Genomic DNA, 26,549 nt, shown 5'->3' with positions numbered 1-26,549 from the left:
CCACAAATTTCTTGTTAACAAACTATAGTTCTGATAGGCTAATTGACATCATTTGAGTCAATTGGAGGTGTACCTGTGGACGTATTTAGAGGCCTACCTTCAAACTCAGTGCCTCTTTGCTTGACACCATGGGAAAATCAAAAGAAATCAGCCAGACCTCAGAAAAAGAATTGTAGACTTCCACAAGTCTGGTTCATCCTTGGGAGCAATTTCCAAACTCCTGAAGGTACCACGTTCATCTGTACAAACAATAGTACGAAAGTATAAACACCAGCCGTTATACTGCTCAGGAAGGAGAAGCAGTCTGTCTCCTAGAGATTAACGTACTTTGGTGCGAAAAGAACAACAGCAAAAGATCTTGTGAAGATGCTGGAGGAAACAGGTACAAAAGTATCTATATCCACAGTAAAACAAGTCCTACATCGACATAACCTGAAAGGCCGCTCAGCAAGGAAGAAGCCACTGCTCCAAAACCCACCATAAAAAAACTACGTTGAAACAACGTTGATTCAACCAGTGTGTGTCCAGTGGGCGTCCCCTTTTTGGTCACGGTCAGTCCCGGCGGAGGGATGGTGAGAGGCGGACCCTCTGCTGCTCCCTTCCTCTGCTGCTCCCTCCCTCTGCTGAAACTGACCATCAGATGCAGACAACATCAGTCCAGTAAAATAAAAAAAGCGAATTATTTAAATGTAGGCTCACTCAGCTGTGCCTCACGAGTAATACGACACCTGATCTATTACCAGTCTGATCATATACGGTAACTGCCCAAATAAAGGAAACACTTGTATAAATGAAATTGAAAACTTATAGGAGATTCTGGAGTGTTTTCTACCACCATCAACAAAACACCAAATTATGGAATTTGTCATGGAAGAATGACGTCGCATCCCTCCAATAGAGTTCCAGACACTTGTAGAATCTATGCCGAGGTGCATTGAAGCTGTTCTGTTAAAAAAAGAATCTGCAGTAAATCTCGGCTTACAGGTATTTGTATAAAGGTTTTAGCTTTTTATAATAAACAATGTCTTTATTAGTGTCTAGGGCACATCATTGTGCCTCAGAAGTAGCTATAATTCATATAGACCCAATATAGGCTTTATCTCAATCAATAAAAAAAACTGCTTTTCTGGTGCTCCTAAGTTTTATGTTGATCTCCTACATTTTTTAGGTTTGGAAGCATCAGTGCTACCCATTAAACATTTACATTTTTTATTTAGTGCCGTGTGTGTGTGTGTGTGTGTGTGTGTGTGTGTGTGTGTGTGTGTGTGTGTGTGTGCTTGTTTGTTTGGCATGCCTCCAATAGAACCGAGCCCTCAGGGTTGTTTATTTTCGTGCTACACAGCAGGGAGAAGCTTGGTATCCATCCACCTTTTCCTTCAGATGTGAAGAACCTGAAGTATCCACAGCTGGTAGAGTAAAAGCAGTACGAGCAAAGGAAGCGGTGGGGAGGGGATGGAAGAGGCCAGACTCTTCCATGCTACATGTGGTGCAAAAATGCCAAGCATGCATGTCCACTCTTCATAGGCTGTCATGTCCCCTCTCCTCTCATTCCGAGCCAGGCGTTGCGGAGAAACCCAGGACTCAAATTACTGGGACTCGCAGCACATTGCGGTACAGGTGTGAAAATTAGGTGTGAGGTTTATGTGTGATAAATTACCAACAGGTGTGCTAATTTAAGCCACTTCACCTCCATCCACCCCTTCTCTATTTCAACCCCTTTTCAGAGAGAGGAAAACACATTTCACTCTCGCAGACTGAGAGGAATTCGGGGAGTGGAAAATACCAAATATAAAAAATTCCCCCCGAAAAAGAAGGGCGAAAAGAGAGAGAAATATAAACCACAGGGCAAAAACATAAACCACATGTTTGTGTCTTCGAGCATGGCCAGAGAGTGATAAGATCCATTGTGTTGAGTCACCCATTAACTCTTTCTGTTATCCTTCACTGGAGAGTAGTAAACCCCGTAGCACCTGCACAGACCTATTGGCCATACTGGCATCTAAACAGCATAGCAACATGAAAACCAGAGGCAGATGCTGTATAGACAACAGCGCCGTGCCAGTCAGTAGCTGGGAGATCATTCAGATAGTAGGAGTAGATCACAGAGCATGCTCGAGAGATGTTCCACAGAGGGACAAGTGTACACGGTTATAAATGCATCAAGTCATGAAATGAGTTTAATCGCATTAGTAAATGATGCTATTAAAATAGTCATGCTTTTTAATGGGACGTTTAGGTAATGTGATTAATGACGTTAAATAGGATTGCTGTTGTTTCTACTTTCCTCATGTGGAGATGACACCAACTTGTCAGCTGAACGTCAAGGAAGTTCCCACTGCTTTTCCTGTGCAATTCAGTTCAAATGGGGCTATGAGTCTTTCCAGTCCTTTCCAGTTCTTTAAGAGCACAATCCTTCATTCATTTTCTTTATTATGCTAGAGGTATTATACTAGAGGTATTTTGAGGCAATACGTTTTGCGTTTACAACGACTATTGTTAACTATTGAGTAAAAACAAGTGCATGTTGGGGTATGACAATTGTACTAAGTTCATGGGGCTTTATAAGTAATATTCTTATAGAATCAATGGGTGTATATTATTAATTAATTGAAATGACCACAGCTGTAGGATTTTGCAAATTGTACCTTGAATGTGACATTTCCACCATACAGCAAGATCTCAACCAACTAGCCAACTGTTCAGAACAAAACAAGATGAAGCTCAACCCAACAAAGTGCAAAGTCAAAAATACCTGTTTCAGCCATAATCCTGACCCACCTCTGCCATTATCCATCTCCGACCACACACTTGAGGTGGTGTCCAGTGCCAAAGTGCTCGGTGTGACATTCCAAGCCAACCTAAAATGGGAAACACACATCTCCGACATTACCACCAAAGGGATCCGAAGGCTCTTCATGATGAACCGTCTTCGCCACTTCAACCTTCCCCCGAAGACCTTCTGACAATCTACACCTGCTTTGTCCATCTGGTGCTATAGTACAGCTCATATTTTTCTATTTTATTTACTTACGTAGGCCTATGTATGCTGCAATTCAGCTTTTTTAGCTGCTAATGTGCACAATAGAAAATATATTTATTGTATATATATATATATATATATATATATATATATATATATATATATTTATTAATGGCCAAGCTTATTCTCATTTGGTTTTCCACAACTTGGATGAAACGTGGGAACAGACCGCAACACATACTACCATACCATTGGGTCAGTCACCTTTTCAATTTTCATAAAAGCAAAATAATGAGGTTTCTTTCACGTGAGAAAATCCAGACGCCGGATGTCACCCGGGTACATGGGACTTTAGTCAGAATCCATCGTAAAGAAATGAATAAGAATGTGAACCAACCTGGATTCTTCATATAGATGTGGAATGAATGCATAGGGCGAGAGCTAAGAGAAGCCCCTCACTGAGTTAGACAGATGGGTGAAAGGTTCTCAGAGTGTTTCCAGATTGTGCCTGAAACGCGCTACGTTTCACTACAACCTGATGCAATAATATGGACCCGGATTTCAGAGAGAGATTGAGAGAGAGAGAAACCTTGGTATTATGGTCATAGACTGACTGGGTTCTCATTTCCAGGTGAGGAGTTATTTTTTTGTATTGAATCGAGGATATTTTTGATTAGAATGTTATTTTATTTTAAGGGTTCCATAGACAACCAAACAAAGCGCACCATACAGACTAAGTACAATAAAAGGAATAAGGATAGGGCAAAACATTACACAAAAAGGCAGTCATAAAACGGAGAGAAAAAAAAAGAGATACAAACATCACAATTATAACATGGGTCATTTATGGGAGGTTTGGAGACCAGATTTTCCAAAATGTATCAGACGTCTGATGTAAATCAATGGTAAGTTTCTCTAGGGGTGGAATAGCAGAAGCTTAAGAAAGCCACATTCTCACAGATGGTACTTCAGGTGTGGACCATAATAACAATATAAATTTTTTGGCTAAGCAAACAATGAACAGACGTTCAGTCAGGGCCAAACACAACGTTACCATCAAAGCAGAGCTAATATAAATTCAGTGAAAAGGCAAATTGTCTACCTAAGATCTTCTGGATCTGTAAATGAATAGCATTCCAATAAGACAGTACCAAAAAACGTGCATGAAGGTGCCAGTATCCTGTTTACATTTGAACCATAAATGTGATGCATTGGGAAAAATTTAGTGAAGGCGGAGAGGTGTAAAGTAGGTTCTATGAAAACATTTGAAATGTACTTATTGTATGCTTACGGAGGTGCATTTGGGGTAGAGCCTTTCGCAGATAGAAGCCCATTCTTCCTCACAAATGCATGTCCAATGTCTCTCTCCCAAACATGTCTCAACACATCATAGGATGAGGCACTTCTGTTCAATAAAATAGAATATATGTTTGAGATTAAATCTCACCGAACAGTAGTATTCATAAATAGTTTTTCAACTTCAGTCATTTGAAAACATAGTTTATCGACTTTCTTCTGACCCTCTATGAAGTGTCTAAGTTGTAGGTACTTAAAATAAATCTTTGTCGGGTAAGTCAAACTCAGTTTTTACCTGTTGGAACAATTTAAGAGTGTCCTGAGTAAATAAAAGTGTAAGGTCAGCAATACCCTTCGTCTTCCAGTCCAGAAGTCCAATACTCCTTATTTTGGGGGGAAAATATGGTCTGGAATCTGCAAGTACCTCCTTGCGTCTTTCCAAGCTAAGAGTGTATTATGTTGTGTAAAATTGTCAGATAAGGCCGGGATCTTTTCAAGGCTATTAATAAATGGTAAGGAAGCTAATGCTCTTGGATGACATGCTATTGATTCCATCTCAACCGAAAGTGAGTGGCATCTGTCTAGGCACCAACTAATCATGCGCTTGATCTGAGCAGACCGGTATTATAATTGCAGATTTGTCAGAGACTCCTCCTAAATCCTTAGGCTTAATTTGTTTGGTAAATTTGGTTCTAGGTTTCTTATTGTTCCAGATATACAGTACCAGTCAAAAGTTTGGACACACCTACTCATTCAAGGGTTTTTCTTTATTTTCACTATTTTCTACATTGTAGAATAATAGTGAAGACATTACATTTGAGATTCTTCAATGTAGCCACCCTTTGCACACTCTTGGCTTCTCTCAACCAGCTTCACCTGGAATGCTTTTAAAACAATCTTGAAGGAGTTCCCACATATGCTGAGAACTTGTTGGTTGCTTTTCCTTCACTCTGTGGTCCAATTCATCCCAAACCATCTCAATTGGGTTGAGGTCGGGTGATTGTGGAGATATCGTTTCTATGTTGATTGTAGAGGGGATACACAAAAGGTAAAGCCATGGATTTATCCACGTTCATTTTGTACCCTGACAGGTTACCATATTCAGATATGATGTCCATTACTGCAGTGACAGAGGTCTCTGGTTTAGACATGTACAAAAGCACATCATCAGCAAATAATGAAATTCTGTGCTCTTCGTCACCCATAGAGATGCCCTTGATGTTATTACTAGACCTTATTGCCTCAGCCTATCAGGACTCAGGATAAGACCCAGACAGTACAAATCACAGATGTTTATTTACAAAACAGGGGGTATGCAAACGACAGGTCAAGGGCAGGCAGAGTTCAGTAATCCAGGGCAGTGTCAGTAAGGTACAGAACGGTGGGCAGGCTCAGGGTCAGGGCAGGCAGAGGTCAGTAATCCATGGCAGTGTCAGAAAGGTACAGAACGGCGGGCAGGCTCAGGGTCAGGTCAGGCAGAGGTCAGAAAGGTACAGAACGGCAGGCAAGCTCAGGGCAGAATGGTCAAAACCAGGAGGACTAGAAAACAGCAACTATAGAAACTCAAAAACACGCTGGTAGGACTTGACAGGACAAGACGAACTGGCAACAGACAAACAGAAAACGCAGGAGATAATGGGGAGAAATGGGAGACAGCTGGTGGGGGGGGTAGAGACAAACACAAGACAGGTGAATCAGATCAGGGTGTGACAAGGCAGTTAACCCGCTGTTCCCCTGTAGGCCGTCATTGTAAATAAGAATTTGTTCTTAACTGACTTGCCTAGTTAAATACATTTTTTAAAGTTTGTTATATATATATATATATATATATATATATATATATATATATATATATATAGTTTCTCAAACCTCTTCAGGAATAATGGGGCGCATTTAGTCTATTTCTTTGCTCATCTGATATAATGGGCAAGATGATCTTATTCAGATATTTAGTAATTTTGTCGTTCGATCTTGTACATTGTGAAGTATAAAGAGATTTATAGAAGCCGCAAAACGTATTATAGACAAGCAATGGATCATAAGAAGTGGAGCCATCTGCCATCCTTCTAGACTTAATCGATCTTTCATTCTGTTCTTTGTTAAGTTGGTGTGCAAGTAGACGGCTTGGACGGTTACTGAACTCATAATATTTTTGCTTGGTGAAAATGCTTACATGCTTTGTATGATCTAAATTGAGTTTGGCCTTAGCACAAGCTAGTGAATTCCAGTTTGCCTGGGTTGGTTGTTGTTTATGAAAAAATTCTAAATGCTTTGCTTCAGCCTCCAATTTTTCCCTGTTTTCCATTCTAAGCTTCTTGATCAGAGAGGCTTGGGAAATGATATAACCCCTTATGGTTGCTTTAGCAGCATCCCAGATAGTTGCAGCTGAGACAGGAGAGAGTAGATTGTTTAGCCAGTAATGTGATAATTTATCTTTTATCCCAGAGCAGAATTCTTCATTGTTAAGCAGAGACGTATTAATTCTCCAATATCTAGTTTTGGGAATTGTTTTGCCAATTTCAATATCTATATACACTGGGGCATGATCAGAACTTACTATAGAACCAATAGCACATGACTGGACAACATGCATGTAAGTAGAGGGCATAAAAAAAGAGTCAAATCTAGAATATGTGTTATGGGGTCTCGAGTAAAAATATAGTCTGTGACATTAGGATTTAGCTCTCTCCATACATCTACTAAACCAGATGAATCCCAAACGCTTCTGAGAGCATTTGAGGCTCTATGATTCCAGACTGGAGCAGTTGATGATTTATCCAATTTACCCAAAGTACAATTAAAATCTCCTGAAATAAACCCAAGTCCCTTGCAGTGTTGATTAAATAATAAAAATATGTCCAACATAAAGTCAGCAAAAAAAGAAGGCCCTTTTTCAGGACCCTGTCTTTCAAAGATAATTTGTAAAAATCCAAATAACTTCACAGATCTTCATTGTAAAAGGGTTTAAACACTGTTTCCCATGCTTGTTCAATGAACCATAAACAATTAATGAACATGCACCTGTGGAACGGTTGTTAAGACACTAACAGCTTACAGACGGTAGGCAATTAAGGTCACAGTTATGAAAACTTAGGACACTAAAGAGGCCTTTCTACTAATTCTGAAAACACCAAAAGAAAGATGCCCAGGGTCCCTGCTCATCTGCAGATGTGGCCAGGGCAATACATTACAATGTCCGTACTGTGAGATGCCTAAGACAGCGCTACAGGGAGACAGGACAGACAGCTGATCGTCCTCGCAGTGGCAGACCACGTGTAACAACAACTGCACAGGATCGGTACATCAGAACATCACACCTGCGGGACAGGTACAGGATGGCAACAACCACTGCCCGAGTTGCACCAGGAACGCACAATCCCTCCATCAGTACTCAGACTGTCCGCAATAGGCTGAGAGAGGCTGGACTGAGGGCTTGTAGGCCTGTTGTAAGGCAGGTCCTTACCAGACATCACCGGCAACAACGTCGCCTATAGGCACAAACCCACCGTCGCTGGACCAGACAGGACTGGCAAAAAGTGCTCTTCACTGACGACTCGCGGTTTTGTCTCACCAGGGGTGATGGTCAGATTCGCGTTTATCGTCAAAGGAATGAGCGTTACACCAAGGCCTGTACTCTGGAGCGGGATCGACTTGGAGGTGGAGGGTCCGTCATGGTCTGGGGCGGTGTGTCACAGCATCATCGGACTGAGCTTGTTTTCATTGCAGGCAATCTCAATGCTGTGCGTTACAGGGAAGACATCCTCCTCCCTCATGTGGTACCCATCCCGCAGGCTCATCCTGACATGACCCTCCAGCATGTCAATGCCTCCAGCCATACTGCTCGTTCTGTGCATGATTTCCTGCAAGACAGGAATGTCAGTGTTCTGCCATGGCCAGCGAAGAGCCCAGATCGCACGTCTGGGACCTGTTGGATCGAAGGGTGAGGGCTAGGGCCATTCCCCCCAGAAATGTCTGGGAACTTGCAGGTGCCTTGGTGGAAGAGTGGGGTAACATCTCATAGCAAGAACTGGCAAATCTGGTGCAGTCCATGAAGAGGAGCTGCACTGCAGTACTTAATGCAGCTGGTGGCCACACCAGATACTGACTGTTACTTTTGATTTTGACCCCCCCCCTTTGTTCAGGGACACATTATTCCATTTCTGTTAGTCACATGTGTGTGGAACTTCTTCCGTTTATGTCTCAGTTGTTGAATCTTGTTATGTTGATACAAATATTTGCACATGTTAAGTTTGCTGAAAATAAACGCAGTTGACAGTGAGAGGACATTCCTTTTTTTGCTGAGTTTACATTTGGGGGAGTCTGTGTTCGGGCCATATACGTTTAGTATAGTAATATGTTGACCAAGTATATTACCTGGAATCAAAATAAATTGTCCTTCATGGTCTGTATCTTGGTGCTCAAATATAAAATGGGACATTTTTTGGTTTGAACTAAAGAAGAAAAGTACACCTGGCCCACCCAGTCCCACTTCAGCTTAGCATGTTCTGTTGAAGATAAATGGGTCTCCTGTAGCATAGCAATTGAAACCCTTTCCTTTTTTAAGAATGTAAGAATTTTTCTTCCTCTTGACCACATGCTCACTGCCCTGAACATTCCAGGAGACTGGTTTAAATTAACTGTTTATGTTACAGTAGTATTAAAGAATAACTTCAACCAGACTGAGTAGTGCATCACAAAAACAAAACAATTAATAAAACATTTGCGTAACCCTAAACTAAAACAAAACATAAAAATACAATTTAGAAAACCCTCACTGCCGAGTCCCCAAATGAAACGACAGACCCCAAAAACAGTACCCACCCTGCTTTCTGTCACATTACTAAAAAACCCACTAAGTGTTTCACCATGTCCTATGTTGAGTAAAGGGGAATTGACATCGATCTATGGACATGTGGATGAAAAATGAATAGCCTAGTCTTTTAAATTGTCCTAAGCGTTAACGCTATTGTATTCACATGCACGTGCCCGAACACACACACCATGTAGCCTAGCCTATATATTAAATAAAAAAAATACAAATTGCGGGCCTGAATTAAATAGCCTGGTAATTACACCCCTTCGCCTACCTTGAGGCCCAACTAAAGGAGCAAATTAACAGGAACGTCATAGGGCTTCGGCTTATTAAATTAATAAGAACCTCAGTTCTATAAATGAAAAGCTTATTAGCGATTACTTTATAAACCATGGTAGACTGTTCCATCCCGAGGTAGTCAGCCATCTATATGCGGTGCATGGACTGCCCAAATAAAAGTTACTCACGTTCACGTCCATAAACTGACCATGTGTGCACCCTAATAACATAACTAGCAGCCTTCACGGATCTGGGTTCTGTGCCGCTGTTGAGTGGATATTGTCCCAGTAGAAGGTGAGCACAGACTGGGGGTCGTCAAATGTGTGGCTAGCCCCCTGGAAAATAATCCTCAATTTAGCCGGGTGTTTCAGACCAAATCTGACTCCTGCCTTGTGAAGGTGGGCTTTCGCGTCTTTGTATGCAGCTTTGCGTCTTGCCAGATCTGCCGAGTAATCTGTGAAGATATGGATCCGCTTGCCATTGTCCTTTTTCGCGGGAGGTCCGAAGATTTTTTAAATCTTTGGTCTGGAGGTAATGTAGGCGGACCAGCATCGCTCTGGTCGGGCAACCGGGCTGTGGTTCTTCTGTCAAACGTCTCTCTGCCGAGGACGCCTTGCAGGAAAGAGGCCATGAACTCGGTAAGATTGCGCCCTTCCGTCCCTTCTGGGATTCCGACCACACGTATGTTCTTTCTCTGGGAATGGTTTCCCTGTTCATCTAGACTAACCTTTAGTGTCGCGTTCTCGGAGGTAAGCTCGTCGTTTTTGGTCTCCAATTCGGTAAGCCGCTCATTGATGTCGGTCAACAACGTTTCCATGTCCTTTATTTTTGGGGTTTGTGTCGCGATAGTTATTTGTCATAGTTCCAGCTCATAGACTTGACACAGAGGAACAGAGCTGGGTCATGAAATCAGAGCGTAGTCTAGACATTTCTGCGCGGATGGTGACAAGCGTCTCCGTAACATCGTGTCGCTAGTTTTCATCATGTCTCCTTGTTTACCGTTTCGTCTCATTTTCCTGGTCGCAGACGTATCCAACAATGCCACCCAAATGTTGCTAGGGCCAGAAGGTGTGCAAAGTGTGTTCTCGTTTTGATGGGTAAACGGTTCAAACATAAGTGTCAACCCGAGAGGCCTCGGAACGCGTCTTCACGTAGCCACGTAGAAACCGCCGAGGAGCTCTTTTCAATCTGAGGAACCATCTGCCTGTGTAACGGAGCAGTCCGTTTTTACTACATCTCTGCCGTGCTCGCCTCTCGACAGGTCGTCATCGCAAATAACAATCTGTTGTTAAATGACTTGCCTGTATACAATAGTTAAAACAAATGAAAGTATAGAATTGAATAATAGTCAGGCCTTGAGTAAAATGTGCTTTTCGTTAAGGAAGACCAAGGGCCTTTTTATGAAGAGTATGTGAATCAAATCTTGACAGTTGTGCTGTGACACAGTTTGAATTCTAAAAAGGCTTTTAACGACTGATTGGACTTGGTCAAGGGAGTGGCTTCAGAGAGAGGAGAGTATATGAATGAGTCATGGTTTGTTTGAGTAATTGATTGATTGATTGAGTGAGGGAGGCCAAAGCCAGAAATAAGCTGTGCTGAGGCCTACTGTAGACCAGGAGTCTTCAACTTGTGGCCTGCAGGCCAAATCTGCCCCACAAGCCAATTTAATGTGGCCTGCCAAGGATGTGTATCGACCTGACATTGAGTCAGTGATTCTGTCTGGGTCATTTTTCTCTGCATAGAAATGAGAACATGTGCTAGGTACAGGCTGTGCCACAGCTCTTTATGCCTACCCTATTCCCTATTATAAGCTGCAGGTTCCTACTCATATAGCTGCCTGTTTTCCCCATTGCTTTGGAGATCTCTAGCTCCTTTCAAGTGATGTGATCAAATCTCTCCGCGCCTGCTTGCCTGCCTGCCTTGTCTTGCCTTGCCTGGTGGGTCTGTGTCACAGGAACACTTTGGCTATAATAATACGTCTGAAAACAAATGTGTTTGCTCAGACACATGCTGCAAAATCATTATAAGCAGCAGAATTGTCCTAAATTATAAACATGTGCATACAGTACGATCTGTTAAAGTAAACTCAGGAAAAAAACATAGATCCTAAATCCTGACTGTTTCCAGCTGGAAAGGAGTCGGAGCCGAGTCCAACATATTTTCTACTAAATTGGAACAGAAATATGCCTTCAGCGCATATGGCTGGTGTTCCCCCCCACCCTTCATATTTTCCCCCTAATTTTGAGCGAAGTGTGATTTCCAGAACCGTGACAAATAAAGTCATATGCTTAAAATGTGGGTGATTTGATGTCCTTTTCCATGTACCGACTTTAACAAGCTAGAACAATGTGTAGCCGTTCCGGGGGCTGGTTAACGTTGGGTGGACAGTCTGAGAGTTTTACAGTGTAGAATTGGCTGTTCAGCCTCTCGCTGCTACAGCGTAAGCCTCAAGGGTTACGTGGTTTGAAGAGGGATACAGCGAGCGGTCGTGTCTCCAAGTTCGATACGAGGCCAGCCTGTTGGTGGTTGTGATGGTGTCCCGCACGTCTCTCGCCCAGGGGTAGCACATCCAGACCCACTGAAATGAGAGGGATACGGCTTCTCTCTCTCACTTTTTGACTGAATAACAGTAAGCTTATACTATCATTGCGGGTATAAAAAAAATAATACAATAATCGCCTAGATGCTATGAAGAACAGTCCACATATATAGTTCTGTTGGGGAATGTTCTTCTCACCACATAAGAAGAGTGAACCTCCTAACCAGGCTGCGGCTTTGTGACATATGAGGCCTGAGGTTTCCCTGCACTGTGTCCTCCCTCGCCGTTTGCATCCAATATGAATGGATCCATACATTAATTTTGAGTAGAACTCTTCCAAAACTCTGGTTAGCTACTAGGGATATAGCTATCCTAGAGTTATTCGATTGACATACCAGGGCCCTTCTGAGTAGCTAAGGAGATGTATAAGGATATAACCTCTTGTGTTGTGTTTGGTGCGTTTGACCCTGAATCCCCTGTACTGTGTCATTAGCACAAGTTTCCCAGTCACAACAGTTCGAGTAAGAGTTTTCACCCTCTACAGAGAAACATTAGTCATTAATCAGACCCTGAGTGGGTTTTGATGCGTAGCAGCTTTACTTACTCACTTAGGGAAAGCCCAATGATGAGAGAGAATGGACCCTGGCCCCAGCAACCCTCTTCCTCTACCCTCTCATGACATCCCATCTATCCCTGCCTCACACAACTTCAACAAATGGGATCAACAGTAAATGAGCCTTATTAATGTGGGCGGGATGCTCCTTTTTACATTTCCATCCCGGGCACTGGATGGATCGAGGGGTGAGTCAGTGTGTGTGATTCCTACAGGGAACAATCAAAGTTTTCACATAAAAGAAACACCAAAAAACGGATCTGCAATTTGCCTTTTTATGGTTCATAAGTTGCAGAAAGTTATAATGAGTCAGTGTGGTTGATGATGTCATGGGGAGCGGTAGATGCGTGAGAGGCAGGAGGTGGTTGGCTCAGACCAGGCCCGGCTAACTCCCCTGCCTGCATGTGGGGCTTTGGCAACTGCCGGTGATGCCCATTACGCTTGTTTCAGAGTCGTTAAACGTACCTGAGACAGACTGTGTTCCTGCTGGATCTCACAGTGGGCCTAATTGCTCCTGAGCTGCGTTCAAAACAAACCTCCCAACAACAGCACCGCTGCCCTGCTGAATGAAACCGCTACCCTCCAAACATGTTGTCATAACTCACATTATGGGCCTGTGTTTTGCATGAATGGAGGACCAAAACTTTGTTCACCTGAATGAACTGGAATATCTCTCTCCAAACTGGGCAGTGCAACTGGAACTCTGTTGGAGGAACATGTTGCCTCTCAGTTTAAATTAGATTTGATTTCATAGTCTGGAGCCTGAAATCATTGTTGGATGTCGTAGATATTGTTCTCATTCATAGATCAAATTGCACAGTTTGATCTACCAGAACTGCTTGTAAAATGGAGTCTCATTGAAGCCCAAAGAGAGAGTCAGATGAAGAATGATTATTACTCAACCCAGGCAGTTGATTCGTAGAAACTAATCAGGACTTCCCAGCAACACAAAAACACAGCACGTATTGGTTCAGTTGAGAAACTTAGTGTAGTAGAATTGTGTCTGCCAATAGAGTGGTGGACTTCAGATATATGTAAAATTGCTCCCTGCATATCTCGCACAGGCACATACAAGGAGAACCCTCAAACCCACTACCGCAAACAGTTAGATGTCTGTGGCAGGGGAGGGGTTTCTCACATTATCTACTGTATGTGGTGCCAGTAGAAGACCAATATTAACTAGCAGCTATATGTCAGTCCCATTTCACTATACAACCGTCACACTCCAAATTATTTGTAATATTTGTCTTGTCTGCTTGGTTAGCTTGCTGTGCTAAGGAACCATCGTGGTGGTGTCTTCTCCAGTGATGTTCAAAGGGGCCCTGGTTTTTGTAAATACAATACTTGAGGCACAGAGGGATCATTAGATAACAATCAGAAGTGAGGACTGCAGAGATGTTTTGTTTTAAGTCCTATTTATTCTGTGGTTGAAACTGTAAACTATGTTGGCTGATCATGGAGAGGGAGTGGCATTTGTAATGGTGTGTTCACTGCATGCATTCTCTCTCTCCACAGTTACAAAAAAACAGGCTGTTCCTAGGCATCCAAAATCTCACGATGAACATTTCGGCTAGGCCTATGTTCTGGCGATGAAAGATGACATGAAAGAAAAGACCTGAGCTACTACAGACGCCTTGAAAAAGTCCAGCATGTGAACATGTCAAAATACGGTTTGCATAGTTGATTGGTTGGTTTCAAATCTATCTGCTGTTCGGAAAAACTATTTATGTACGATGTGCGTTGCAAGTTCACGCAACATACCATCGCTGTGTGTTTAAAAGCTCACATGCGTTGCCAAATTAGGTTACGATGCTGTAATTTTCAGAGAGCCCGAAATTCCTCCAGACCGATGCACTTTGATCGTCACCTCTCTAGTGTGACTTGAAAACATGGCTATAGATGCTGTTTACACATCAGAGCCCAATGGCTTTCACTGTTTCGGTTGGAGGCCCTGTAGCATGCGAGCTAAGGGAGTAGAGGCTTCTCTTTTGATATCTATCTGATCGCTTCGCCATTGGATCTATCTCCCCATTGGCACTGTGTCTCTCTCTACAATGCACTGGACTGGTGGTGGTGGCGGATGCTATATTCCTCTAGAAAACCCCCAAACTGTTGATTTTCGAAACTTTGTTTATTGGGATTTTTCAAGGATATTGTTGGTTTTCTGCACGAATATTGCGAGAGGTTTGTATCTTGAACGTATGCTCCTGCTAAATATCCAGGTCTTATGTAGGCATGGAATTGGAGAGAACTCGTTTGGACACCTTGTCGTCCTTAGAAAGCAAAACTGTTTTCCTTTTTTTGAGCTTGTTTCATGTTTGGTTCACATCGATGTGTCTGAGAATTGATGAATGACTGAAACCAGCTGGCAATGTTGATGTTTGAATGTGCTTGACACCGTTCCAGTAGGTCTAGTTGAGTTGGACAGGGGCAGACGGACAGACGGACAGACAGACAGACAGACAGACAGACAGACAGACGGATAGACTTAATCATTGCCTTCCCTCTGACATACCTGTGGGCTGTGCTTCGAATGCGCTCCAGACTTCGACCTGATCCAACGAGGTATCCAAAGAACAGTTACCAAAAAGAATTCTCACTCGCCTGTAGAGTGTTTCCTTCCTTCTTTCCATTTCTAACTGTAGGATGTGGGATCTGCATCGGGTCCAAACAGTGCATGCATGGTTGTTGTTATCCTTAATCAGCATGTGTTGCAAGATTAGCAACGAGCAAAACATTTTTTTCAACAGGATCAAAGAGGAAAGGCATGGAGTGTGAGCCAGAGATGTGATGAAGCGATTCACTGACAACGTTCTCGCTGATTGATTGACCAGTGGGCTGAGGTGATCAGGCATAATGAACACACAGTTAAATGGCTGCTAATAGAAGGCAGTAGGCATTCAACCACTAAAAAGAGGTGAGCCAGAGGCGCCGCTGGTCAGATCAAGTGAGTAACTAACCCGCTCAGATGACGAAAGAAAGGGACATACTTTGCGATAGTAGTGACCTGCCTTCGAAGCTGTTAGAACCCAGAACCCCTTCTCTCCTAATGTGTGGGAAAAGAACTCGCTAACTTCTCACAATTTCCATCTTCATTCCATGCCCGGTTTCCCCTGCTCTCAACGTTGTGTGTTAGCAATCATGTGTGGATGGGGGTTTGGAAAGGGGAGTACATTTGGCCAATTTACAGTGGATGTCAGGTCAATGTAAACATGCCCAGAGTGTATATTCTACATTAATGTATGGCTGTGTGAGGCGATGAGAAAGACAAATACTCCCGTTTATTTTCTCTCCATATAGAGAGATTGACAGCATGAAGCCAGATATACAGTGAGCTTCAAAAGTATTGGGACAGTGACACATACAGTTGAAGTCGGACGTTTACATACACCTTAGGCAAATACATTTACTCAGTTTTTCACTATTCCTGACATTTGAATCCTTGTAAAAATTCCTTGTCTTAGGTCAGTTAGGATCACTGCTTTATTTTAAGAATGTGAAATGTCAGAACAATAGTATAGAGAATGATTTATTTCAGCCTTTATTTCTTTCCTCACATTCCCAGTGGGTCAGAAGTTTACATACACTCAATTAGTATTTGGTAGCATTGCCTTTAAATTGTTTAACTTGGGTCAAACGTTTTGGGTAGCCTTCCACAAGCTTCCCACAATAAGGTGGGTGAATTTTGGCCTCCTTGCTCGCACACGCTTTTTCAGTTCTGCCCACAAATTTTCTATAGGATTGAGGTCAGGGCTTTGTGATGGCCACTCCAATACCTTGACTTTGTTGTCCTTAAGCCATTCTGCACACCTTTGGAAGTATGCTTGGGGGTCATTGTCCATTTGGAAGACCCATTTGCGAGCAGGCTTTAACTTCCTGACTGATGTCTTGAGATGTTGCTTCAATATATCCACATAATTTTCCTTCCTTCCCTTTTTCCTCCAAACATAACGATGGTCATTATGGCCAAACAGTTCTATTTTTGTTTCATCAGACCAGAGGACATTTCTCCAAAAAGTACAATCTTTGTCCCCATGTGCAGCTGCAAAACGTACTCTGGCTTTTTTATGGAGGTTTTGGAGCAGTGGCTTCTTCCTTGCTGAGCGGCCTTTCGATATAGAACTCGTTTTACTGTGGATACTTTTGTACCTGTTTCCTCCAGCATCTTCACAAGGTCCTTTGCTGTTGTTCTGGGATTGATTTGCACTTTTCGCACCAAAGTACATTAATCTCTAGGAGACAGAATGCGTCTCCTTCCTGAGCGGTGTGAGGGCTGCGTAGTTCCATGGTGTTTATACTTGCGTACTATTGTTTGAACAGATGAACGTGGTACCTTCAGGCATTTGGAAATTGCTCCCAAGGATGAACCAGACTTGTGGAGGTCTACAATTTTTTTCTGAGGTCTTGCCTGATTTCTTTTGATTTTCCAATGATGTCAAGCAAAGAGGCACTGAGTTTCAAGGTAGGCCTTGAAATACATCCACAGGTACACCTCCAATTGACTCAAATTATGTCAATTAGCCTATCAGAAGCTTCTAAAGCCATGACATCATTTTCTGGAATTTTCCAAACTGTTTAAAGGCACAGTCAACTTAGTGTATGTAAACTTCTGACCCACTGGAATTGTGATACAGTGAATTATAAGTGAAATAATCTGTCTGTAAACAATTGTTGGAAAAAGGACTTGTGTCATGCACAAAGTACTAACCGACTTGCCAAAACTATAGTTTATTAACAAGAAATTTGTGGAGTGGTTGAAAAACGAGTTTTAATGACTCCAACCTAAGTGTATGTAAACTTCTGACTTCAATTGTATATATTTTTTGTCTCTGTACTCCAGCACTTTGGATTTGAAATGATACAATGACTATGAGGTTAAAGTCCAGACTGTCAACTTTAATTTAAGGATATTTTTCATCCATATCGGGTCCGTTTAGAAATTGCAGCACTTTTTGCACGTAGTACCCCCCCATTTTAGGTGACCAAAAGTATTGGGACAAATTCACTTATATGTGTTAAAGTAGGTCAAAAGTTTTGTATTTGGTTCCATATTTCTAGCACGCAATGATTACAGCAAGCTTGTGACTCTACAAACTTGTTGGATGCATTTTCTTTCTTTTTTGGTTGTGTTTCAGATTATTTTGTGGCCAATAGAAATTAATGGTAAGTAATGTATTGTATTTTTGACTACTTTAATACACATATAAGTGAATTTATCCCAATACTTTTGGTCCCCTAAAATGGGGGGACTATGTACAAAAAGTGCTGTAATTTCTAAACGGTTCACCTAATATGGATGAATACCTTCAAATTAAAGCTGATAGTCTGCACTTTAACCTCATAGTCATTGTGTTATTTCAAATCCAAAGTGTTAAAGTACAGAGTCAAATAAACAGCAAAATTGTCACTGTCCCAAGACTTTTGGAGCTCGCTGTATATTGTCCAAGAATATCATTACTTTGTTACGTCGTTATCTTTGAAAATGACATCAACTCCCCGTATAATTTCTCTGTCAGAGTAGACAGTAGCAGGTTGGGTTTGACGTCCTGAAGCGAAAGAAGAAAAAGAGGACGGTCTGTTTAGATTTGGATGTTACAGTACGTGGCTGCAATGAATCCGATCTTCTCACAGTTCGGAAATATCTTGAAATGTGTTATCTGTCTGACGTATTGAGGTCTCTGCTCGTTGCTGAGTGAGCAGTCGTGCAGTAAGGAGATGAGCAATCAGTGATGAATAGGCCACGGATTACAGTGGGTGCTAATCTGAACGTGATCGACGAGGTGTTGGGCTGAACTTAATCCCTGGAGACGATCACAGACACACTCTGATTAACACTAAATCTCAGTGTCTCCGCTCTCGCTCAATCTCATCACTCCCCAACACAGACTTTGTGTGTTTGCGTGTAGTCTGCCAGGCGGGTCTTCTCCTCCGTAAATCCAGGGTACTCTGCTTCAGTCTTCAACACTGTGGGGAAGAGTGAACTCCATGTCAAACACTGACATCTCCTTGCTACTGCTTCTCACATGATTACAAACTGCTGTTATAGTTCCACTTAGCAATTTATTGTTGTCTTTAAACGGGTTGGAGAAATGTAATATGGGAATTCATGGCCAATGGAGAAACATGCTCTGTTCAGTCAGTTGACTTCTCTATGATTTTTTTATTAAGAACTGTGGTAAGTTGCCTATTCGGTGGAAGCTGTTACCCTATATCTGCCTGTGATATTTAAAACTTGGCTCCGATCGATAGCAGTGTCTCTCGTTTGCAGCTATTGTGTTCGCCCAAGGACATTTTCTTGTAAACAGGATCGCTAAGGAGTTTATATTAAGAGACGCTTATTGTGGAATGGACTGGCTGTTACTGGCTCCTTTGTCCTCCGCCGGCAACTTGATCCGGGCCCAGAGTCAATGTGGTTTGGGGCGTTCATCGGCTGTCTCAACACAGCATCAACACAGCGCTCAGGAGGGCCAGTTCTGACCAGAATTAATGCAATATTCACATTCAAAACCAATCAGTATTCAAAGTTGCAGAGGGCAACCAAAGTTTGCATGAATGACAAATTGCTGAATTAGACAGATTTCCTACAAATTTGAAAATATCTTTGTTACATATCTGTTACTATTGTTTGGCTTATACTGTGTGATGGACTTTTCAACTGCTGACTTTTTCCTCTGTTGCCTCAAGTGTACCTTTGTCCTCAGCTCTGAGGCCGTCCGCAGTTTTGTCTTACCACCGTGACAGGAACATGTTATTGTTAGGCCCAGTGAACTCAGCTGCACTATCACATGTTAGTTACAGTAGTTACAGTGGAATATACTATCAAAGGCAGTTATCATTCATACTGACGGTGCCTGTATTCCACACTCTCAAACTCAAGCATTGTTCCAGGGGGTTTTCCCTTGCCGCTGTGCTTCTCCCTTCTTTTTGGGATCTAAACCGAGGCACTTGTGACCACTGCTGATGTAAAAAGATTTTATAAGTTCATTTGATCGACTGATTGATTGATTGCTTGATTGGATGTAGTTGAAACTAATCACACTTTCTGTTTGTGCCCTCTCGTCTCTCGCCTCTCTCCTGCAGCTAGCTATGGCGTGTACCCCATCTGCAAGGGCTGCTCGGTGTGCTCCAAGGACAATGGCTGCGTGAACTGCCAGCCCAAGCTCTTCTTGTTCCTGCGGAGGGAGAGGATGAGGCAGTACGGCGAGTGTCTCCACGCATGTCCGACGGGATACTATGGCATTCGAGCTCCGGAGATCAACACCTGCTCCCGTAAGGCCTCCCTCCTTCGTCCCTCCATCCCTCCATCCCCTGATCTCTCTTTTCTATCTCCTCTCTCCTCTCGTCACATGATTTATTGTCTCGTCACATGCTCCTTATGCAGGGAAGAGGGAGACGCACATGCTTCACACGGCTGAACCAATAGCATAGGTGGATGTTAGTGCCGAGATTTTATTAAGAAGGGCCTTTCCTCCAGGGGCGACCAGTATAGGCCTGGATGTGGGATCTGAGGCTGTAGATGTCTGATTAATCCGGCTTCTCAACCAACAGTCCCACTTGGTGAACATTTAGAGGCTTGTTAAAGGGTGTTGTGGATGGGCTTCAGAACGAAGGCTATTCAGGCGTACTTAAATGGGCTGTTATTCAAGTTCTAGGCATATCTTGGTGCTTTGTTTAATTTAAAAGAAAAATATTTCACCTTTATTTAACCAGGTAGGCAAGTTGAGAACAAGTTCTCATTTACAACTGCGACCTGGCCAAGATAAAGCAAAGCAGTTCGACACATACAACAACACAGAGTTACACATAGAGTAAAACAAACATACAGTCAATAATACAGTAGAAAAATAAGTCTATATACAATGTGAGCAAATGAGGTGAGATAAGGGAGGTAAAGGCAAAAAAGGCCATGGTGGCGAAGTAAATACAATATAGCAAGTAAAACACTGGAAGATTAGCAACGCTTACCAATAGTTTGTAGACTTTGCACAAACGGAACGCTGCCATGTGCAGATTAAAGCGAGTGGAATAGGTTAAGGCACTCGCAGATGATGTAAGGAAAAAACATCAATCATATTAGATATTTCTATTCATCCATGTCAATAGTATAAATGTATATCTTTTTTGTGGGATTTATGTACTCGTGTTCAACGTGTTTTCTGTGTGTAGTCAGCTGTATTCGATGTCAGGATTGTTTTGGTCTCATGACAACCTAAAACAGACACCTTTAGACACAGATCTTTTGAATTATGTTGTCTATATTAAAAACTGAAAGGGGAAGAACTAAAACCCAACAATGGCTCTCAGCTAAAAATAAATAATAATAATACAATATCAAATTAATTAAATGTGTCCCTCTCCACTCCTATTGGACCAGGCTGCGCCCCCATCTCATAACCTTATTTTAACATGGAGTCTGGCTTGAGAGAGGCCGGCTTTATAGGTTTATAGAGAGCCCGAGGCGTTGGCTGAGTGTTTCATGTGAAAACTGAGAAAGAACTTGAACCCATTGGGTTCTGTTAGCCAAACTCCTGACAGACATGCTGAAATGAGGCCCCAGAGGAGCGTGTCAGGACCTCTACGCCCAATAATCCAGACGCGCAGCAGACACCGGAGGAGAACCCATTTTGCTGCTTACTCACTGGCTCGCTCTCTCCAAACCTCCATGCAAATACGTCCGCTGGTTTTGTCAGTCAGAAAAATAGAGCAGATTGGCGACTGAAATGCCTGGCTTGTCGTAAACTGCTGGTATCAATTGGATTCTCCCCTCCCCGAGACACCCGCTCCCCCTGCACACACATTCTCATCTCTCCATTCCCCACAATAAAAGAGAAGGAAGGGCCTGCAGTCATTTCACCCTATCTTCACAAGTCAGGGAAAATCAGAGGAGAAAGACATTGTTTTCTTCAGCGGATAGTAATTCTTCCCCATCCCTCCCCACACTGTCTCTCTGTCCTGCGCGAAGTTTGATTTTAAGCGGTACCGACGTGCGGCACCAACGTGTGGCAAGTTAATCTTGTGGCAGTTTGCTCTTTTCAGAACCAAAATCTTACCATTGTCAAGTAGCATCAAATCTCGGCGGCCAGGTCTTCTTTGATGTGATCGCTACTGGAGTCGTAACTATGTAATCCCACTTCGCATTTGACCTTCCTCCTTAAGTTGCACTCTTCATGTAATTTCCACTAAACAGTTTGGGTCTGTCGGCCATAACGGGCCGTTCTATCAGCTCGGCTCTACGAAGCTAATTGTCGGGTCACCGGGAACGATTTGTGGGCTGACAAGGCAGCTGGATTCTCCTCTGAGCTCAAAGACACCGGGGTTCCTCCCCGCCACCAGTGACCCAGAACCAGTGCCTGCCCATGTTGTCTAAGAGGCCGGGAAGGTGGAATTACGTCTCTGTTATCATGGTCTTTCAAAGCAGCCTCTGAAATCACTTAAGGAGCAGCTGCTTATTATTACACCAGAGTTTGTCTGTGTGATCTTATCTCATTCAAGATTGTTTTGTGGACTGCCTGGGTAAAGGAAAACCAAAGCCACACGATCGAGAGAGAGGTTTACACACTCACTCCCAGGCCCAGCCGTGATGAGGCTGGAACCCCGTGGCTAAGTTCCTCACTCTCTTTCAGCCGCCGCTTGACAGCTTGGCATTAGGAGAAGAAAGAGTGTAGCCACACACTTTAACCTGTGTGCCAATGTGCAGTAAGACTAGGTGACTGAAGCTAACCAGGCAACTGAACCAGCCAGTGGCTGAATTTAGAAGAGAGAGGGGGAAAGTTAATTGTTGGGAAATGGGAGGGGAGGAAGATGCCTGATTCCGCATAGTTTTTTCTCAAATTCAGTTTTCTCTGAGTAGTTTTTCCAGGTTTCATTTAAATGTTTTTTTTTTTTTGGTTTTCTCTCTCAAAATCACACTTTTTTAATAGAAAACACACACAACTGTATGTTCACTTTTGAGGTCTGGGAAAAATCTAAGAAATATTGGTGTAGTTACCCATTAATGCAAGTGTGCACCAGCCAGAGACTTTTGTTTGGTTAGCTGTGTTTCTGTAGCGCTCATGTGATTGCAGAGTTAGCAAAACAAATGGCTACTGGATTGACGCAAATCACCATGATATCATTCTGCCAGGTAGGCATAGGCTACTTTGTAGTCAACATTTCGTTTAGAAGGTTTTGGTGAAAGCCTTTCCATCTACAGTACCAGCAGACGATTATCATTAGCATTCATGCTAACGGCTACACAAAGTGTAGACTAGATAAAAGCGCGCTGGACACAACACAGACGAGGGCATTCCTGTGCCTTTTCAGAAAGTTGCAGGAAAATACAAATCACTGATGCATTTTGTTCATGGATTTTCTACAAGTCCAATAAATGTAGTTAATTTCCTACTAAGTTCAATAAATGTTTGAATATTGCTGAATTCCGTTTTAATGTCTGGCATACGTGTTTCAGTCCGTGTTTTCCTCATCTTTCTCTCTCTCACACCAGGGGCGAAAATCTGATATCAACTTTGGAGGGCACAATTACATGAAATTTTCATAAGAGCAATTCCTGAGGGGGACACCAAAAGTAGTGCTGTAACACATAGCCTACATTGTAATATGGTAAATGTATATTGAGGAACCAAAGAAATAAGGTGTTTGCCGTACTCCTAACTTCCGGTACCCAAAACTACACAACTAATCACAACAGCAATACCATTGCCTTTAACAAATCTTAGTTCAGTCACCAGTTTAAGTTGAGAGTGGGGGTATCCATGGCATTTTCCAATTATGTTCCTATTTTACAAGTAAAAAAAATGGAGAACCTTTCATAATGTTGCCAAACAAAGACTCAACAAACTTACCTGAGACTCCCTGTCTCTGCCAGTCTGTCCCTGCATATCTGTCCCCAACTCTGCTGTCTGTGTGCCATCTGTTGCCTGCTCTGCCTAATGACATCATTGTGAAACATTTCCATTAGAATTTCATTTCTTTCTTATGAACATTTTATCAACTAGTCTTTGAGATATTAGGCTACTAGGGTTCTTACTTTGCGTTTTGGTGTACTGAAAAATACTCTGATGTCCGTCTTTTATTTTTCTGCCATTTTTCTACCTGGCTGGCTGGCTACACACACACAGTGTGTAGGTTATTTACAGTAGGAGATGGGCTTCTATCATCTTATCTTTTATCATTCTATTTGGGCTTCGATCTAAAAGGTAACTAGCAAATGTGAAACGGATTAAAATGACAAGAGTTGACAGCTGTATGAGTTCACCATTTACACAACATATGCTGCAACCTTTTGTAATTTTAATAGTTTGTTTCATATTGGCTGGCTTCCAACAATAGCTGAATTTGCAAAGCTAGCGAGCACCAATTCCGTTTCAGTGGTGTTTGCTATAATCTTTGCTACCCGGGTTAAATAAAGGTGAAATAAAATAAATAAATAAATGTTCCCTTGCGACAATTTAGCTTTTGTACCGAGACCATTAAATATATTTAAGACAATGGTAGAAGAGAGTGCAGTTCTGTTCAGTTTGGACTTCAGTTTATCGCTAACCTTATCACAGGGACTTTGAAGCACTAATTTACATCATCTGCATGCTGAATAAATTGACGATAGCAAAGATTCCATCTTTGACGAGGCCACATAAATGGAATAGGTACTAGCTAACTTAATAGTTCATATTTGCGCGCTAGCTCTGCATATTCAGCTAGTGTGTGTGCGCGATTGACTGGATTAACCTCACATCAGTTACGTTCATTGAGTGCCTTTCAGACAGTAGACACGACCCCTCTGTCACCTTGCCAACTAAGGAACTGGCAGTGGATCAAACCATTGTGAGGCAAAGGGTGGGGGGGTCGCAATCTTTTGAAACTTGAAAACGCGCTATTAAGTGTCTATAATCAGCACAATTGCTTTCATTGCGTATTATTAATATTATTTAAATTACATAGTTATGTTTCAGTGATATATTGGGGGGGACAAATCATATTTTTCCCAGGATGGGGGGGTCGTGTCCCCCCCGTCCCCCCCGGGATTTCCGCCCCTGTCTCACACACATACATAAGTACACACACACACACACACACACACACACACACACACACACACACACACACACACACACCTTTCAACAGCTAATGGTGAAGAGTTTGATATGATTTGTAAGTCCAGCTGCAGTCATGGAGGCGCTTATCTGCTCAACAGACTAATACTGCTCTATGCTCATCTGTCTCTATGTCAACCTCCATCTCTACCAGGGACATTTCTAAGGATAGAGATTCACATATGGTTTATATACAGCCCAGTCCTGATAGGTGCACATATATACAGTAAGGGATGTGTAAGTTAGCAAACTATGCGTAAGTTCGTTGCAGTTGCACCAGTGCTAATACAAACTAGTCTGTCTACTTGCAAGGGACATCTATCGGCATGATTTAGGTTTAACGCAGGCTTTTATGACATTATTTAATTCCCAAGCTATGGCATAGACTGTATCAGGCATCAACTGTATTTTCATATGGGTTTAAAATATTAGGAGGGGGTGAATGGTGGATAACAGTTTAACGGTAGGGAAAGTGTTGACAGGGGCAGCATGAGAGTAATACTCTGAGCAAAACTTCCTCCCAGGGGCTGTATAATGGTTTTAAACACTGCTGAGGTGGTGGGGGGGGAAGAGGTTTGGAGGGTATCCTGGTGGACAAGGCTTTAAGTCTGGGATAGATTGTCCCTATATGCACCTCCATTTAACAAACACACACACACACACAGCTCTCCCTCAGCCACAGCTCTCCCTCAGTCACAGCATGCTGTAATGCTCACAGAAACCCCAGCAACGAGCATCCCCCTGCCAGGATGGAAACCCTGTCAAGCTGAGCTCATAGATATGGCCAATATTCTGGAAGTGTGGTTCAAATATCACAGCTCGTCCAGTGCCAGTATATATGCCACTCGAGATTCCCCTTGTCCGAGGTGATTTTTAAAACCCCATTTCTGATTTTATTCGCATTTTGTTTCTGGTTTGTCCCGTTTTATGAGTTTTGGATGACTGGTTACACCTTTGTAAGATAGTTCATTTTTAAAGTGCATCATGGGAGTTTGGTAGATTCTGAGGTGGACAGTAGACACACGTCAGTTCTCCGGGCCAATTGAGTACCGAAGTATGAAGCTCTGTAAAGGAACTAACTCATAAAACCATGAGCTACGTTGGCAGCACAGGCAGAAATAGGCTACTCTGCATCTCTGTCTTCCTGTGGGTATTTCCATTGCACATTTTAACCAGAAAAATACCAGTTGCTTTTGGCCTTTGCGCCTTACCAAGGGACAGTTAATCATCACAGCTTTTACAAACCACAGTTTAGACACACTGCCAGACAACACAATGGACACAACGAACTGACAGGCCTGTCGTGCCTCCTCTCCACTGGCCCATTCTGACTGACAGGAACACCGGCACTGTCTCGCCCAGCAGCCCCATGCCAGTGTGTTGAAGAGCATCCACGTGGAAAGAAAAGAGAATGTCAGAGGGGAGAACATGCAGCCTTTCCCTGTGACATGAACTCCTGCCATCCATCAATCCACATGACATGGCTGGGTGGCAGCTAGCAAGCCAAGGGTTAAATGTCAGCCAAACCTTCTGATTTAGAGAGTAAGTCAAAGCGCTATTAGGCTAGCACAAGGCTAGCTGCTTCACTCAGACCCACTTGGAGAGGAAGGCTGGAAAAATGGGGTTTGTTTTCCCCCGCTTCAGTGCCAGAGCTTCTTTCTGTCTGATCATGGACATGGACACTGCCGCTGCCTGCCTGTTCAACAGCAGTCCTGGTTAGCATCCTGGAAGACTTTGTGACTTTTCATTAGACTGATGATTGGCTTGACAACCTAACCCCCATAGCTTACAAGAAAGGCCCTCTCTGGGCTCCCAACAGATTCTCCATCTTTTGAAAAATGATTTACAGTTTTTTTAACATGAATATTCATTGAAATAAATCAAGTGATGGCATATGTCCCATGTCAACCCAATCTCAGAAAGAACACCTCTGAAATTGA

The 26,549-nt window shown here is 42.7% G+C and overlaps 1 protein-coding gene across 2 annotated transcripts in view; it reads left to right on the top strand.

The window, feature by feature from the left end:
* The window catches only part of LOC115177335 (R-spondin-2), a 76,703-nt gene that overhangs the window by 15,980 nt on the left and 34,174 nt on the right, over positions 1-26,549 (top strand). The window contains exons 1-2 of one of the 2 annotated variants that reach the window (XM_029738026.1): positions 9,941-10,006; positions 19,601-19,789. In XM_029738026.1, coding sequence (XP_029593886.1) covers positions 19,708-19,789 — 82 coding nt within the window. In that variant the 5' untranslated portion in view covers positions 9,941-10,006; positions 19,601-19,707. Of the gene's footprint in view, positions 1-9,940; positions 10,007-19,600; positions 19,790-26,549 lie in introns of those variants that run through there. The other variant, XM_029738025.1, reaches the window with a different exon arrangement.

Source organism: Salmo trutta, chromosome 37 (genome assembly GCF_901001165.1).
Source record: "Salmo trutta chromosome 37, fSalTru1.1, whole genome shotgun sequence".
Classification (NCBI taxonomy): Eukaryota; Metazoa; Chordata; class Actinopteri; order Salmoniformes; family Salmonidae; genus Salmo; species Salmo trutta.
This window is presented reverse-complemented; position numbering and strand designations above follow the sequence as displayed.